Source organism: Henckelia pumila, chromosome 4 (assembly GCF_033568475.1).
Source record: "Henckelia pumila isolate YLH828 chromosome 4, ASM3356847v2, whole genome shotgun sequence".
Taxonomy (NCBI): domain Eukaryota; kingdom Viridiplantae; phylum Streptophyta; class Magnoliopsida; order Lamiales; family Gesneriaceae; genus Henckelia; species Henckelia pumila.
The window spans coordinates 47,453,369-47,471,551 of record NC_133123.1 but is presented as its reverse complement, the minus strand read 5'-3'; the positions used below and the strand labels follow the sequence as shown (position 1 = coordinate 47,471,551).

The following is an 18,183-nucleotide window of genomic DNA, read 5'->3' as shown; positions in this document are numbered from 1 at the left end:
AAGTAATAAATCACAGTACTCGTATCGGTCTAATATAGGGAATACTATATTCGACCGATCCATTCCCGACAATAACACGACCGCCAATATGTAAGAGTACATCGATACTAGTCATTTCGAAGAGAAAAAAATTAAACAAATTGATAGAAGAATTTTGGACCTAAGAAGTGTAAGAAAGAAACAAATGGCAGGAAAGTTAGATTTAGATATTGTGAAGAAAAATGAAGAAAAATGCTTCGTATTCTCAACAGGTGTGAACATCTATAGTACGCTGAGCTTTATTTATAGAAAACCAAGAAGATGCTCGAATAATTGAAGTCGGGTTGGTAAAAAATCATTCAATACGCCTGCTGTAATAGTATGTCATGGTCAAAAAGCCGGGAGCGGACTCAGAACAGACGTTGCAGACTTTGAGCACGCGTGAAAGCGTGGTGCGGTCAGCTTTTTCAAGTGACAGCAGACGCTGCAGCTTTTTTGCAGTGGACCGCAGGGTCCGCCACTACTAGAGGCGTTTTACAGTATTACTACCTTAATTTTGATTTTTTTTTAAGTAATAATAAAAAAACCCTTCTATATCCCCCATTACTCCCACAAAGCTTCGCAAGTTCATTACTCATCAATGGATGTTTGATGAGTTTTACGCACGTTGATTGCCTTCGGCATCCCCTTCCGCCACCATGGGCCCCCGCCTCCATTGGAAAAAATCTACAAGATCAAATTAGTAATGTACCTCAAAGTTTCTGGAGGGTTTTCTGCTTCGATGGGCTCAACCCGAAGGCTAACCGGACCTTGGATTGAGTTTCAATTGGACCTAAGTCCTAACTCTTCATCTTCTGTTGAAATTAAATTCGAGAAGTATCTAATTGTAAGTTTGTTTTGCCTCAAATGTAGCTTTGTGTCATTTCATAAGTAGTAATCGGGTTCTTGATAATACACGAGTATTTTTACTTCATTTTTCTTTGTGATGAGAAAGTTTTAATAGATAAAAATTAATTCTTGGGGTTAAACCTTGAGTTTTGCCAATGTGTGAATGTGCATAACAACAAGAAAAAGAAGTAAATTTATGTTGCACAGGAAATTTGACTATTGGAAGGTTTACCGGTGAAAATAGGTGGAATTTTTAGTTCTTAGGTTTTTCTTCCCGTGCTTCTTTTGTAGTCTGTGAAAGCACTTTGCAGTTTGCATATTGTTTCTGCATTTAGCAATTTTTCGTTTGTATACTAACAATGCCGTTTTGTATATTCCAGTATAATTTCCAGGCCAGCTCCCTAGAAAACAGCGTCAAACACTTTGTTTCTCTAGCAAATGAGGGAAAGTATCCAAAGATTCGAGCTTTATTGCATAAATTTGTGAAACATGAAAAAGCTCCCCCAGTTTCTTCATTTTGTCACGCCCTTTCAACTTCAAGTGATAATTTATGTGCTAATCATATCATTTTTGATATATTGATGTCATCTTATGTGAACAACACTAAGCTTGATTTGGCCTTGGAGTCTTTTAAGAGGGCTGGTGATTATGGGTTTAAGTTTTCGGTGCTTTCGTGTAACTCATTGCTGGGTATGTTGGTCAAGGAATGTAGAATAGGGAGCTTGGAGTTTGTGTACAAGGAGATGATCAGGAGAAGGATTGAGTTGAATCTGATCACATTCAACACAATGATCAATGGGTTGTGCAAGGCCGGTAAGTTGAACAAAGCGCGAGACATGGTCGAGGATATGAAGGTTCGGCAGGTACTACCAAATGTGGTTACTTATAATACCTTGATTGATGGGTACTGTAAGAGGGGTGGGATGGGGAAATTGTATCAAGCCAAGATGCTGTTTAAGGAGATGATGGAGAATAGGGTCCTCCCCAATGTGGTCACTTATAACATTCTCATTGATGGGTCTTGCAAGGATGGTAGTCTGGTTTCAGGTATTAAACTGTTTAGGGAATTGAAAGAACAAGGTTTGAAGCCAAGTGCAATAACATTTAATACACTGATTAATGGATTATGCATCGGTGGAAAAATTGATGAGGCAATGACGTTGAAAGAAGACATGGTAAAATCAGGTTTGGAGCCAAATATCGCGACTTATAATGCACTAATTAATGGGTTCGCTAAAAAAAATATGTTGACGGAAACTAGAGAATTTCTTGATGAGATTGTGAAGAAAGGGATTGTTGTCAATGTACTGACATATAATACTCTGATTGATGCTTATTGCAAAGCTGGTAAAGTGGAAGATGCATCATCTATATACTATATGATGTTAGAGAGAATGATGTATCCTAATGTTTCAACCTATAATAGCTTAATTGGTGGTTATTTTCGCGGAGGAAATATTGAAGAAGTAAATAAGCTTCTGTTCGAAATGGAGAAAAATGGCTTGAAAGCTGATATAATCACCTACAACATAAGAATAAATGCAATGTGCAAGATCGGACAAACAAGGAATGGAGTTAGGCTTCTTGATGAGATGTCTCAAAAGGGGTTGAACCCCACTCATGTAACATACAACGCTTTGGTGGCTAGTTATTGCCACCAAGGAAACCGTAGAGCAGCATTGACTATGATGAAAAGAATGGAAAAAGAAGGAAAGCGAACAAATGTTGTGACATATAATGTGTTGATCAAGGATCACTGTCAGAATGGCAAACTGGAAGAAGCAAATAGACTTCTTAATGAGATGTTGGAGAAAGGATTGGTTCCTAATCGGATAACCTATGATATTATTAAGGAGGAGATGGTGGAAAAAGGATTCATTCCGGACATAGATGGGCACCTTTATAATGATTCGGTTTGATCGTAATCTTGGTTAAATAATTGGGAGTTCCCAAAGAAAAGGCTTGCAAGTTTGCAGCAATGAGGTTTGTCGGAAGCAGACTAGCACAAGGAGTTACCCTATCTTTCCTTGTTGTAGCTCTTAGGATCTATCTTTCCTTGTTGTAGCTCTTAGGATCGGTTAAGTTTGCGGCCACCATTGTCCGTCATGTTTTTTTTATCATCTGAAGTAGTTCGACCTGAAATGTGGACCTTGAGCTCCTCCTTCCGTCATTCTGGTACATTCTTCTTTACTTTTATTCCGTCTATCTATCCACTTTCTAGTTTACACTTGGCCCCAATCAAGTAATTTGAATATGTGTTTACTCGTTTATCCATTTAACTCACAACCAGAGTGGTGAACAATGAACATGACAATTACATCAATGAGCTTTGTGTGCATACATACAATGAATAGGTAACTAATATTTCATTCGTGTGCATACAATGGATACTTTTCACATTTTCAGTTTTTTTCCCCAAATCTTTCTTGCTGTTAGCTCACCTATTGATGTTTATGTTTATTTTCTAGAAGAGTGGATGAATCGCTTACGAAAAGTCTTTCATGTTCTCATCTCATTTTATGATCGTGTAGCAACTTTATTGTTACAATTTTTTGATTTTTCTGTGCAGAAAATTTGTTTTATGAATATTTATGAAGTCCCGTGTTCTGAACCATTTGCTGCTACTAATGAGAATTTTCTAGTTACAATTTCTTGGTATGAACAATAATTAAGTTCTCACTCAATTGATAAAATAATTTCAAAAGATATTTCATTTTGCCAACGCTAAGAGTTTTTTTCCGAATTTAAAGCGACTCTATTACCAATTATAGCGACTTTCTCACAAGGTACCAAATTTGTTGATGTAAAATATGGTGTAGAATATTATTGTATAAAAGTGCGGTTGTGTGGCTTTGTTGGGTACATGCTGATTCTTGATGTTGGGTACATTCTTCCTACCCTATTCTCCACATCATGATATGTATTTTAATTTGGTTGGAATATGCAAGAAATAAAATTGTTTAGGTCGGGTATGGTGAAGAAATGTGCATCCTGGCTGTTATGTTTTTTGCCCCATAAAGCAACGGGAAACACAAGAATGAGTTATCTTTCAACCGTTCATGTTTTACTCATGAGGCATGCTGTCTTGGTGACTTTCATGCTTTTCTCATCGCTCTACTGTGCTGTTATTCAAAGTTCTATTTGTTTTTGTTGATACTTATGGTTATCCTATTAATAACTAACCAATATTTGGCACTTGCACAGGTTTTATATTTTAGAGACGATAATGCCAAAAACATGAAAGATTAAATGTGGTTTTGAAGAGCAAGCATTCACTTTTTTTATCAATTGAACGACCTCCCTATACCATCTCAAACAAAGGTAATTTAGTTGCCATGTATTCTTTTTATGCTTTATTTACATACAAGAAGAGGACTAGTGCAACTAGCTGATACACAATGAGCATACATATACTAGCAAGCCACACACATGATTATTCGCGTGTACGGATTTTTAATATAACTAATTATTTCTAAAAATATTTAAGTTACTCTAAGGGGTTGATGCATTATTATAAGAATGAGTATTTTTGGTTTATCCATTAAAATGACCAAGTTACTGTAGGAAAGTGATGCATTATTATATAAAATAATAATAATAATAATATAATAATAATAATAAGTGAGATATAATATAGATAGTATAGGTATATAATAATAATACTAAGTATACTACAGGAAGATTAATGTATTTGTTTGGGATTAATCTAGTTTGGGAGAATTTTCAGGAAGCACTCCTCCTTGACAAAAAAGTTTTGTTACGAAAAATTGAGGAGAGCGTCCTAAAAGCCCTCCCAAACGCTACCTAACCATCAATGATAATTGATTTGCATTTGAAATTTGGTTCATTATATTTCTACATTACAAATTCAATTCAATCTACATAACCTAGTTGTAACAAAAATCACGAGTCCAATACGGCACCGTAACATGTGCCTAATTCCGTTTACCATCTCCGCAGACCTTCCTAATAATGAGATTTCGGAACACGAAATCCTCGTGATCAAGCCCATGATACATCAGAAAAGATGACATTTTTGTTAGTGAAAAAGATTATGTCACTCCAATTCTGCTATAAAATCCTTCCGTAAAACCCATTTACTCTCCTGAATTCTCTCATTTCTCTCAACCCCAACTTTGCCGTTCCCTTAATCCAATTCATGAACAGCTAGTTTCAGCTTCTGGGAATGCCTTTCGGGGGAAATTTGATAATGGGTTTCCTTCAGTTTTCAACTTAAGTTGGAAAGTTCAATATGGGTCTACTTTCACCCGTCTGGCCGTCTTGCGTGTTCACAGGCTGCTGTTGAGTCATCCACTTCTGGCGGGCTAACTGTGGAACACATCATCGCGAATAATTGGACCATTTATGATGAAAATGAGAATGATTAGAAGAGCCATGCTTCTGCCATTGCTCAGTCTATCCACCTTATCAAGAAACGACCACGAGTAAGTGCGTATTCAAACTATAATATCGTTGCTTGTGGCGTAGTTTACTGAAAATTCATTTGTTCCTTTTTTGTAATTTTGGTTTACTGAAAATTCATTTCCTTAAGAGTACGGAGTACCCTTTGAAGCTACATGCACGTTAATATCGTTTCTTGTGGCGTAGTTTGCTGTTTTAGCGAATGATTTTTCCCAAGTTCCATTTGTTTGTGGTGAGTAAAGATCAGCCTTCTTTAATGGCTAGATGTCATGTTACTTCATGGATCGTGCTCTGAGACTTTCAGTCACTATCTTCACTAGCCAAAGTGCTTTCATTCCTGATGTTTTGAATGAGTGTTAAAACAAGTTTTTTGTTTGAATTTGGTCGTGTCCTGATCACAAAATATTTAAATGTAATTTTTGTCAAGTGAAATATAAAATTCTGTTCGTGAGTTTTGCTATTGCCGTCGCAGAGAGATTGATTTTGAGATATAACAGCATATTTATGACTTTGTATGTATTTTGTAGGGTGGCAGAAATATTCTAATAGATATATATTAATATTCTTGTGCTGAATCAAGCTTTGGAATTCAGTTCTTTCTTGAGAATGCTTATTTTCTGTCAGTGGAAAAGATTATTACAGAGGGTGGAGGCATTATCAGAACAGCTGAATAAGCCAGACCTGTGGGAAGATCCTGTACATGGAGGAAAGATAAGCCGTGAGCACGGCTCACTTATCGGCAAATTAAAAGAGGTCAGTTCATTTGAAAGAACATTTTGAGTACATCGACATGATAAAACTTGCACGTGAAGATAATGACTCGGAATTGGAATCTGTGGAGCCTCAATTTTTACCTTTCTTGGCACATATCCTTTTCTTAAATGCTTTGCATCACTTCTACTTTCAACGATGAATAATGCAGTTCGGTAGTTCCATGATTTTGGACTTTATGGACTATAAAGTTACCAGGACCTACATCTTTTCTAAACTTCTTCATGTTAGAAGATGTGAACTAAACTTTCTTCTTGTTGAAATATTTTATCTCCGGTATTTAGTTTCAGTTCGTGATAGGATCTATTCCTGGAATAGAACTTATAATTCTACGTAAAGTGAAATTGTAAATGTTAGGAGAAAAAGTCTCTTGATGAGGGTGTTCGTGAGTTATTTCAGTTCGTAGATTGACCAAAAATAAAAATTGTACTTCTCTCGTACAATCAATCCTTACATCTTATTTCTTAGATTTTTAACTACAGCTACAGCTTACAACCGAACTCCAATCTTGTTTTTATTTATTCATTGATCTTAATTTTTGATCTTATGTGTCCTCACATGGATTTCTACCCTAATGACATGTCAGCAGGCCAACACTACCGAGAGTACTGTCCGGATAACCCACGAGTCCATACTGGAGTCACCGCCTCATGTCAAAATGAAAGGTAAAGTTCATCGAATTATGTATTTCCTTCAGACCAGTCTTGAACGTAGACAAAAACGTTTTCTGCAAATGACCACATTGGTTCAAAGTTATGGATTCTCATTACCGAAAGGTCGCAGCATCAAAACAAGGCATCCGTCATGACGGTGCTGCAGTCTCGCCTGGACCAACTCGAGCTGGAACGCCAAGCTAAGATGAATGCAGAGCGCACAGTCTCTCACTGATATAAACTTCGGCAGTCAATTAGTTCTTATGCATCTTCACCCATAAGCACTGGATATCACGATTTAGCATAAATCACAACAGCCCGAATGTTTGAACTACATGGCCCTTTTGGCAGTCTATTGTTTGCTTATCCCTTACCAAACTCGCAAGCAGCGAGAGTCATTTGGAGCATGCGTTATAAGTTGCAGTTTGGCAGCAACGCTTTAACTTCCAACATCAGTGTATTTGTTATCTTAAGATCAATTATAACTATTGATTTATTATTTCACTACTTCTCAGAATAATCTATTATTATTTTTAATTTGTTATTATAAGGGAAATTTGGTGATAAATCCCTATTCCCAAACACATTCACGATCAGTGCCCATGTCCTTAAATTGATTACTGCACTCCCTGATCTTCCTAAATTATTTGTTTTAGGTCTCTATTATTTTTTTTTCCCTATTTTTTTTAAAAATCCAAGTATTGGCATCTAATAGGAACAAAAAATATTTTTGAGGGACAAAATATTTGAAATTAATTTTCGGTAGACCAATACCTACATACATATATATATATAATATATAATATAATATACACATGCAAAAGGATCAAGGGAATGATGCATCACCGATACTTCCGCTAGATCGAGTACACCTTGTAGATGTGGTTTCGTAAAGATTGTAATCTACCATCCTCTTTTTCCTATGATTAGAAAACATATTAGTTTTTTTTTTCAAATAAATCATAATATTTCAAGACACAAATATAAAATTATAATATTACTTGTACGCCAAACTACTAAAACTATGTTAACAAAACATAATCCAAAGGCTAGGAAATGGGTTCTTAGCAACTTTGTCGGTTGTGACCTTGTTTATGACACCGACCACACTTTGACGTCCGAAGTACTACTTGCGATGGTATCCTTTGATTTTTTCTTCGACCAGGTTGGCTTCGAACATCGGGATGATTGATTACAAACGTGTGACTGACACTGGATTCATGCATCTCAAATGTAGGAATTGGAAACTTTCACGATATAACTCCATCGTAAAGTATTTGTCACAAAAGTCATATATAGACAATGACTTGGACTCTATTGCGGCACATGCATGCTTGCATGTAAGTCTATTAAGCTGCCAGGCTTTGCATGAACAACTTGTAGAAAAAAATCAACAGCTAACGATTTATCCCCGTCCACAACCTCAAAACTTCAACCACTTGCCTTGCGTACTTGCAAGCTGCGAGATTCAGCATATGTTCTTGCAAGCAGTGGCGGAGCCATGTATATAGCCACCCGGGTTTTAGCCCGGCTGGCAAATATTTTTTAAATATATTAATTTTTAATAATTTTGGATTAATTTTATATCAGCCCGGGTAACTCGATTCAAAAAATTAAAGTATTAGAGGGCTTAAAATTTTAGCCCGGGTAAATTTATATTTCTGACTCCGCCATTGCTTGCAAGAACATTCTCTTTTAGGGACTCGACCTTTTTTTCATCTTCATCGTCACTTCACGTCGTCTGTGCATCATGTCCATAATTTGAATGTGTATGTGGTCCACCATGCCCACAATAGGGAGAAACCGTGCCGTTTTAACCCAACTATTCCAACACTCGGCCATATTATTATTTATTACACCCCATCGATTTTCACGAAACAATGCATTTGCCCACCTTTCTAGACATGAATTGACAATGAAGTCTCTGGCAAGTGACATTGACGTAATAATATTGTTAATATGTTGTTCAAACTCTGACCTTTATGGAGCATATGCAACTTTTTTGAACACAGATGACCAATGTTTCTTGTTGTGAAGCGGGTATCTTCGCATCACCTATGTACAAAAAACATATAAAACATTATAAACAAAAATATATATAATACTATAATATTTTTAAAAAATGTTTCACGACAAAAACATACAATTATTTACCAACCTGTTTCACAAAATTATCTACCACATGGCGTAGACAATACGCATGTTGACTGCTTGAGAATATTAACTCAAGACCCTTGATTATTCCGTGATGCCTATCAGAGAAAATATGTACTAATCGAACCCAATACAATTATGTAAACACAGAGCACCTTTAAGTTGGAAACAAAATCATCTCCAATTATCATCATTTTCAGCATCCACAACTGCGTACGCTAATGTAAAAAGATCATCATTAGCATCTTTCACAACAACAACCAAAATATTTCTCTTGTGCTTATTTTTATGCGTGTGCCATCCAAGAAAACCAATGGCCTACATTCACGGACAAAACCAGTTGCACATGTATTGAAACATATGAATAGTCGTTTAAATTTATTACTGCATTGATCAATTTCATACTCAACAATACTTTCAGGATTAGTTTCTTTGATGAAACTACATTACCATCTTAATTTATCATAAGACTCATCATCCGCACCGTGAATGTCATGCATAGTCAATTCTTTCCCTTTCCAAAACTTGTGGTAACTGAGCTCGATCTCATAATCTCTCTGTATATCTTTCAACATCATACATGGTCGATATGACGGCTCTCCCATCGGTCTTTCCATCACAACATTGGAAACCTAAGAAAAATCATCTCTAGGATGTCCTCTAGAACGAAGATTGTCATCTCCACATGTATGTATCAGATTACATTTTTTAATACCAAAGAGATTGTCAGCTTTGTGTCGCGAGACATAAATTCTCCAAAAACAATTGTTAGCAGCACATACAAGAATATTCTTCCCACTATCATTCTTTTTATACAAAAAAAACGTCTCGTATTAATTGCATAATTTTTAGCATAACTCTAAATTCAGAAGCATCCTTAAATATTTGACCCTCTCCACGGATGCAGTAACTCCAAACGTCTATGGAGTTTCTTAAAAAACCAACTTCAAGATGATCATCATTACTACTCACCATCTCATCTTCACATTCAACCCTATTTTAAGTAATGAAAATATATCTTAACCTTCCATTTTGTACCTTCTAAAAAATTATTAATGCAAGACAAATGAAATAATAATACTGGAGATCAAGTAACAAAGAAATGGATAAGTTATTTGACAAACTATACTCGATACATCATCAAGATTCATAACAAGTACTCAAAACATATCTCCACAAAACATACGATATAAACCAAAAAGCAAAAAATATATCATAAGAAGTTGTACTATGTAGATGACTTACCAAGCTAAACAAAAAAAATCAACAAATACCAAATCCATGTGAAAAGTACATATTAATAAATAAGTGTTTACCTCCCTACATTGCGGCCTTCCATTTCGTCCTTTCTCACTGCCCTCATATTAATTATTGTCAGTCTCATAGATGTGTGAAGATGAGTCATGATACGAACATCATCATCTTCATTCAACGTCACATACTTCTTTTGATGAGGGGCTAGATATTGCAGAGTCACGGTTGGTTGAGAAATATCCTTACATTTTCTCTCAAGATTAAGGAATAACTCCATTAGACTAAAGTCATTAAAGATGGAAATCATATAGAGCTCATTTTTATACTCGCAGCTACCCATGAATGAAAAATTTGATGATCCAGATCCAGATTCCATTGTGCCAATAAATCAAAAGTACATGCGTCAACTAAGTGGTTAAAATTTTCAATGGAAATTACTAAATAAATAATTTTAAATAATTATTCACAAAAAACCAGAATAAAAAAGATCTTCATTCACAAATTCATAAAACATTGACCAAATCTAATAAAAGTCTTTATAAACTACAAGAACATTATAACAACAAAATTATAATATATACAACTAAAAAAAGAGAATCAAAACGACAATATATTACAATAATAACCACACAAAAAATCACACATAAATTTGAGCAAAATACCCAACCACCAAGGACAATTTGAAAAAAAATAAACAATTCGAAGTACAATTACCAGCAGACCAATAACATGTAGATGAATCAGACAAACATAAGTTTTACACGTAAACCAACTCAAACTAAAGAAAATCCAAATATGTTTTACTGTTAGAGTTTTATCTTTTTTTTCATTTTCTAAATTTCTCGTTATAATAAAATCTTGATAAGTAAGAAATAATGATCCAAAACCAATATTTAGGAATCATTTCATAAATATAATAACACATATAAGTCCTCGTTGAATCAAAACATTAAATTCACAAAATAATAGCAGTAAACCGACATTAAAAACAAATTGAACTTAAAAAATTCATTGCTAGAATAATTTCAATGATTTTTCGTGCAACAACACCACATCAGTTCAACTGCAATCATAAAATATCAGCACATGTTGACTCTACATAAATATCATCATTTATTTCACAATTGCCGTCAGTCTCATAATTTCCATCACAACAAACAATCAGTAATATATATCATTACCATTGACACAAAGTAGATTGAAATCAAATTAATCAACGCACCGCACAAGGAGTTCGAATGCAAGAAATAAATCAGTCACCTTATTCCACCGCCCCTTTAATGACAGGGGAATGTTGTTTAAAAACTTGGGTAAAAGGAATATAAATCAATAGTTTGTCATCTCCATCGCTTTACAAATTCAAATAATCATCTACTCTATAATCATGACTTGCAAAATAGAATCAGTGAGGCTTCAATTAATTTTTTTTAAAAAAAAAAACATAGATTGAAAGAATTTAAATAGAGTCACTACTGCCGCTTATAACATGTTTGAGCAAAATACACTACTGCTACTGCTTATTTGATTCGGTCATTCAACACCGTTCAAAACAACAAAATCCATTACATTAATCTACCTATAAGCGCGCATCAAAAAAATTGAATCAAAATCACAAGGCATAACTGTGAAAATTCAAATCCAGGAGAACAATAGAAAAAAACGGCATACTTTACAGGGATTACAAATATCGATTCAAGGTCTGATGTCCCCTTCTTTCACTCGCACGGGTATAGGTTAGACGACCCTCGTGCTCTTCCAATGGCTTTCGTCGTCGAGGGGCTAGGGATTTACTGTAGAATTCTTGAAATAGAGGAGAGGAGAAATCATGAAGGGAAGATTGTTGGGAAAATATTGAATGAATTGTAGTTGAAATGGGCTTGAAAGTCTTATTTGAATTTTGGTGAATGAATTAGAGGAAAAGTGGAAAAGACTTGTCCCACATTGGAACAACTCCAATGTATTTTTCACCGTATATAATCCAACTTTTGATTATGGGATTGGGCCCTTAGGCCACCAGATGTTTTGTAAACGGGCAAGACGCTAGTCGATGCAACTAACACGCGCGCGCAGCCGGCCGGCTCGGCGCGGTGCGGTGGGGTGGGTCTTATAATCCAATTATTTTTTTGGGATAAAATTTAGCGCTCGAGCTGACAAATATCACCGCTCGAGCGCAGCACTCCACTTGCGGGATAGAAAGATTGGCTAAAGTTGGCCGTCCGAGCGGTAAAATTTTACCGCTCGTGCGCAGTACTATTTTTGCGAGACAGAACTTTGGCCGCCTGAGCGGTCAAATCTTACCGCTCGAGCGCGCCGTCTGTACTCCGAAAAGTTGCGTATCTTTTTGGGTTTTTCTGTCATGGGTTGCATCCTTAGGGCATAAGACGTGTTATTTGGAGTCTTAGGCTATATCTATGATAAGATTTAACGCAGAAATATGATCTTTGACATCTGAAAACATGAAACATTAGATTTGAGATTTTTTGTATAAATTCTCCCCACTCTCTCTCAAAGAAAGTTGTGCATATTTTAATTCGCTGAAGTTCGAGATATTTTCTGTGCTGATATATCTCGTTCGCAAAGTCATTATATCTTAGAGACGATTGCCTCCAACGTTGAGCACTGTTAAACGAGCAATTTCGTCTTGCGGATAGAGAGATTATCTCGCCTCGACTTGTTCGTTGTTGTTGCTGCTGTTGCTGCTGTGGTGTTGTTAAGAATTCGAAGTACATCTTCATAACAGTCGCAAGACGAAATTTTTGTATTTCTCGGATTTTGAATATGTCTACCGTTTCATTCACTCTGCTCGCTTCAGCCCCCGCACATGGAGAAAAGCCGTCAAATTTTTCTGGTGCCGACTTCAAACGTTGGCAGCATAAAATTCTCTTCTATCTGACCACACTCAATCTGTCCAGATTTCTCAAGGAGGATCCCCCTATCGTCGTTGAACGCGATTCTGACACCCAAAGGAGGACCGCAGTTGATGCATAGAACCACATCGATTTTCTGTGCAGAAACTACATTTTGAATGGCCTTGATGATACTCTCTATAGTGTCTACTCCTCTGTCAAGACTGCCAAGGAACTCTGGGATTCCATGGAAAAGAAATACAAAACTGAAGATGCAGGCATAAAGAAGTTTGTGGTTGGAAAATTTCTGGAGTTCAAGATGATAGACTCAAAAACTGCGATGAGTCAAGTGCAAGAGATACAGATTATCTTGCATGCACACTACAAGAAAAACGGCAAACGACAACGCTTTTTCGCGTTGTTATTGTCACGAAAAAGCGTTGTAGTAGCCAGCGTTGTGAAAGACCGCGGTCAAAGAAAACGCGAAAAAAACGTTGTCGTTTTGAGCACAGACAACGCATAAAAAGCGTTGTGATAATTGAAAAAAACAACGCTTTTTCCGCGTTGTTTTTTTTAGCAACGACAAGGTTTTTATGCGTTGTCTTTGAACGGACTTTTTACAACACGACCATTTACAACGCTTTTTCACAACGTTTTTAAAAGCGTTGTGATTTGCAAAGACAACGCTTAAACCACATACGACAACGTTTAAAAAGTGTTGTCTTTTCTCGAATAAAAAACAAAAAAAAAAATTTAATTCACAAATTTTCAATATTATAAATCAATCAATATTCAAATTTTTGAAAATTAAATCTAATATACAATATTTCAATATTATAAATCATTCAAAATAACAAAAATCATTCAAATATAACAAATAATCTAATTCTTCATGTTCATCTCGACCATGTGCGCTATGCTTTCTGCCCCAAACCGGAGTCGGCGATCAGACCAACTCTCAAGAACGAGTGTCTACACTCAAAGAGCTCATTATCTAATATGTTATTTTTATCATCTGTGTTTTCAGGTACAATCCACGGCAATCTGAAAAGGATCAAAAACCAAATATGAAAAGGAAGTAAGAATGTTGAGTGCAGAATTACCAGCAATCGAGACAATAAATTTTCAGGTTAAATAAAGCACCTGAAGGAGGAGATGTTTTTTCGGGCAGCAGGATTTAGCGACTGTTTCCTTCCCTGGATTTTCCATCATGGCATGACATCTGGGATTAAAATAACACAAAAAATGGTATTAAAGACTCTAGGAAAATTATCCTCTGTAAAATTAATGTTATGTAGAAATAATTTCATTTCTACCCATGATAGGATCATCATCCAGATCAAAGCACTCAAATGATCCAGTATAATTGTAATACACACTAACTCCTTCAAAGACACACTCTAAGATATTGGCCTTACTGGAGCAATTTTTGATCTTTTTACATACCTGACAAAAGATTATAAGATTGGTCGGAGAATTTAATTCAGCACATACAGCTCATGCCATAGAAATAAATGATTTACTGAATTTTATAAGAAGTGATTTACTGAAGCCAAAAAAATTAATATCAATTTAATTTATATATGAGATTACAGATATCAGAACTTCAAATTTACAGCAAATCAACCTCCTTTATTGGATTTCCAGGTATTGGCATAAGAAAACCAACAGGATAGGGGTAATCTGCCATAGCCAAGTAACTATAAGCAGACGACAACCAGTTAGAGAGATCATCAGCACTATCTAGTTTCCTGCAAATGCAATTCTCATATCACACAAGTAGCTACCCAAATGATTAGACACAGGGCTAAGAAAATAATTTTTAAAAACATCTATATCATATATATATATAATAGAACTTGAAAGGAAAATGCACAGTTGTATACTCTTACTGGCAAAAACAGAAGGTTTCCGACAAATTGAAAAGCCCATTATTTCTCTGTGCCTCTAGTTATATTACATCCCAAGATGTCTTTATGGTATTAAAGCAGCTGACACTTTCACGCTGACATAATGATCAATAAGAAAGGATTATTATACTGAAAAAACTCTTGTAAACTAGGAACTATATAAATAATAAGTTCAGTATGAAGGGAAAAACAGCAAGAACTGGCGCTGAGGAAGCTAGCGATCCAATTGTAATGTATGGGTATTTGAGCCTCATCCATGCTGCCAGCACTGTCAAATATAATCTAATACATGTTTGTCTCAAAACTTACTAAGAATATCGACGCGAAATTGGATTTTCGATCAAGATAACACCCGAAAGATTGTCTTACTTCCGCCATATGATCCACCAAAAAGCACAACAGGACAAGCCTGAGCAGAGAAGTTTCTTTTCAGCTCAGTAATCAATACAGCAAAAGAAGCAAGAGCTTGCTCAGTTGTTAAAAGTGATAATGTGCTAGCATTCTTGTACGCCTCCTCTTGATTTCCATACGGCATCGACTCCCCGTAGTACCTATGCTGTCATGCAACACTCACATCATTAAGTGCACTGTAATCGGAAATAATTGTTCAAAAAACATGCCATCGTATTCTAAAACACTTAAAATTTCCAGCCAACTCTCCCAAGAACAAAGAATATACCAAAAATCTCATGTGGCCCGAACTAAAAGCGCTGCGGATCACATTCTTACAAAACAGATACATGCGCGCCAGAATGCAGGGGGATAAGGGGCGACTAAATAAAATTAGGGACAAATTTTTTTCCAGCTAAATAAATAACTGCGTAAAAAAATATATTACTTCAGGAAAGATAACCATGGCGCCAAAACAAGGAGCGAGCTCCCAAACAAGGCCTGTATTGGCGGCCAACCACTCTCCGAGTAATCCACATCTACCGAGCAACTAAGCCAGCTTCAGTATGAATTGAACATCAAATTTATGTGTCGTGATCTACTTCGTCCCACTAGAGCAGTATCTGTAGCAACACAATCCAAAGCTAACAACATCAGAGTACATACATCAACATACAGATGCAAACATTAAATTCAATTTAGCTGAGAATTTGCTACAAAAATGCAGGACTTCCATTAGAAATCACTGCCACGTTTATCTCCGATTGGAACAAAGCACAATTAGCACAACAAATTTTTAAAAAGTGTTAGCTCATTAAGATACTGATTTAAAAGTGGATATTGCATGGAAAAAACAAGGGCCAAAAATCAATTCGCTTCGCATCAAAGTACACCTTGAAATAATAGATGAAATTAAAATTACATGGAGAAGATTATCAAGGAATTAAAATCTATTCTATTCCAGGATAACAGACACATGTTAAACATTTCACCTCATTGATTTAAAAATTAGTAGCAGTAAATGGGCCAGGCAAAAAATAGAAACAGTTTATCTTTGACACAAGATTCAGGCACCTAATATAGGCAAAAATAACATCTACGCTTTGATGTGCAATGTAAAGATCCACTAAATAAAATTTCAGCAAAATCACACAAGAATGGACAAAGGGAAAATAAAAATTGTTAATCAATAACACCCCAAACACCTTAAACTATTATACTACAAGAATGATTTCACAAAGAACAAAACTCGATCAAGAATTACCTCCACAGTTAAATTATTTACCACTCCTGTATCTAAACTTAGCAGCCTCATTCACAATCTACACATTAAGACTGAATGTGATTAAGATCAATTAATCCACTATTCTTGTGGGAAGAGTAGCAAGATGGGGTAGGATACATGCCTGATCAAAAGCTGGAAAAATATAATCTGCAAATTGAATTTCAGCTATTGATCGGTTTCCCTAAATTTTTAAAGGCATTCTAACTGTTAGTGGATGAAAAATACAAAAATGTTGAGTCTCGGCTGTTATATATAATAAATATCAATTGAACATTGAAAGATCACCATTGCTGCCAGACCAATAGCGAATCCAACTATACCCTGCATCAGAGATCAAAGTCATGCGAAAATAATTTCTGAATGGACGAAACATAAAACAAGATTCCGATATTTTTTACCTGCTCGCAAAGAGGAATGTTGAAAACGCGAGATTTGCCAAATCGATAGGCTAATCCAATAGTGCAACGGAAAACACCCCCTAAGCCAACATCTTCCCCGAATAAGTACGCATTGAAAGCAAGTCAGGAAACCCAAAATCAAAAAGTTAACGAACCCATTTGAAAATTAAATTAAACAAATTAAAGATCAAAAAGAAAAAATCTACAAGATCGAGGGAGCAGGGCGAACCATGGGTCAGTTTTAAGGCAGTGTGAAGGGCCTGATTGATTACGGAGAAGAGATTGATCCTTCCCGTTTCCTTTGAGAGTCCTCTCCTAGAGGAAGAAAACTGAACACCACGAGCCAACAAGCTTCCGATTCTCCTCAAACTGCAGCATCCAGCCATTTCAACTCACTCACAAGAATGAAATGTGTAGCTTCCAAGTTATAACAAGAGAGCAAAAAGGAGAGGGCCACGGGAGAAATCGCGAATAGGGTTTGGGAATTTTGCGTTCATTCTTCCAAATGTGAGGGTAATATTACTTATTTAAGTTTTATATTTAAAAATAATAATAATAAAAATAAAAAAGAACATATGCAACGCTTTTTAAAAAATGATGTTGAATATTAAAAAAAAACGCCAATAGATAATGCTTTTAAAAAGTGTTGTCTTTAACCTAAAAAAATGCTTATAGACCACGCTTTTTGTAAAAAGCGTGGTCTTTGATGAAAATAAAATATATAATGACAACACTTTTCACTAAAAGTGTTGTAATTTAATAAATGACAATGCTTTTCAAACAAACGTTGTCTTTTAAGTGATGTGTTTGATCATATTTGTTGTAGTGATGACTTATTGGCCGAAGATATGAAAATCAATGAACCGTTACAAGTCGCATCTATCATTGAGATGTTGCCACCGCAATGGAAGGACTTCAAGAACTACCTTAAGCACAAACGTAAGGAGTTAAAACTTGAAGACCTTATTGTGAGATTTCGCATCGAGGAGGACAACAGAAACACCGAGGCCAAGTCACATAAAAACATGATGGAAACCGAGGCCAAAGCAAATCTGACGGAATCAAGTATGAGTCACAAGAGGAATCACCCCCATGATGGAAAGCAAAAGGGGAAAACGAATAAATTTCAGGAAACTTACTACAACTGTGGCAAACCGAATCATATGGCAAGGGACTGCCGACTTCCAAAGAAAAACAACAAAAATCAGAAACCAAAGCAAGCAAACATGGTTG

At 35.8% G+C, this 18,183-nt stretch overlaps 2 protein-coding genes across 33 annotated transcripts; one reads left to right on the top strand and one right to left on the bottom strand.

Moving 5' to 3' along the window:
* The first annotated feature begins 258 nt into the window (after positions 1-258).
* On the top strand, positions 259-7,250 carry LOC140863806 (uncharacterized). 12 transcript variants are annotated; one of them, XM_073267490.1, is made up of 7 exons: positions 259-865; positions 1,248-3,042; positions 4,072-4,188; positions 5,163-5,312; positions 5,914-6,042; positions 6,650-6,725; positions 6,844-7,250. In XM_073267490.1, exons 1-2 carry the CDS (start codon positions 725-727, stop codon positions 2,784-2,786), a joined length of 1,680 nt encoding a protein of 559 aa, XP_073123591.1. In that variant the 5' UTR covers positions 259-724; the 3' UTR covers positions 2,787-3,042; positions 4,072-4,188; positions 5,163-5,312; positions 5,914-6,042; positions 6,650-6,725; positions 6,844-7,250. The 12 variants fall into 12 exon arrangements, with proteins under 12 accessions (XP_073123591.1, XP_073123595.1, XP_073123585.1 ...); XM_073267494.1 differs by having other exon boundaries at positions 6,837-7,250; XM_073267484.1 differs by having other exon boundaries at positions 6,647-6,725.
* A 6,482-nt stretch (positions 7,251-13,732) lies between these two features.
* Positions 13,733-17,435, bottom strand: LOC140863808 (2-oxoisovalerate dehydrogenase subunit beta 1, mitochondrial-like). Of its 21 annotated transcripts, none has more exons than XM_073267508.1 (12): positions 17,180-17,435; positions 16,951-17,042; positions 16,838-16,873; positions 16,674-16,733; positions 16,532-16,602; positions 15,716-15,890; positions 15,247-15,433; positions 14,860-15,145; positions 14,595-14,718; positions 14,284-14,413; positions 14,111-14,189; positions 13,733-14,011 (listed from the first exon to the last, which is right to left on the bottom strand). In XM_073267508.1, the coding sequence occupies exons 1-5, from the start codon at positions 17,334-17,336 to the stop codon at positions 16,597-16,599; spliced, it is 351 nt and encodes a 116-aa protein (XP_073123609.1). In that variant the 5' UTR covers positions 17,337-17,435; the 3' UTR covers positions 13,733-14,011; positions 14,111-14,189; positions 14,284-14,413; positions 14,595-14,718; positions 14,860-15,145; positions 15,247-15,433; positions 15,716-15,890; positions 16,532-16,596. The 21 variants fall into 21 exon arrangements, with proteins under 21 accessions (XP_073123609.1, XP_073123605.1, XP_073123601.1 ...); XM_073267504.1 differs by having other exon boundaries at positions 16,532-16,589; XM_073267500.1 differs by having other exon boundaries at positions 14,860-14,972; positions 15,069-15,145; positions 15,716-16,733.
* Positions 17,436-18,183: the final 748 nt, after the last annotated feature.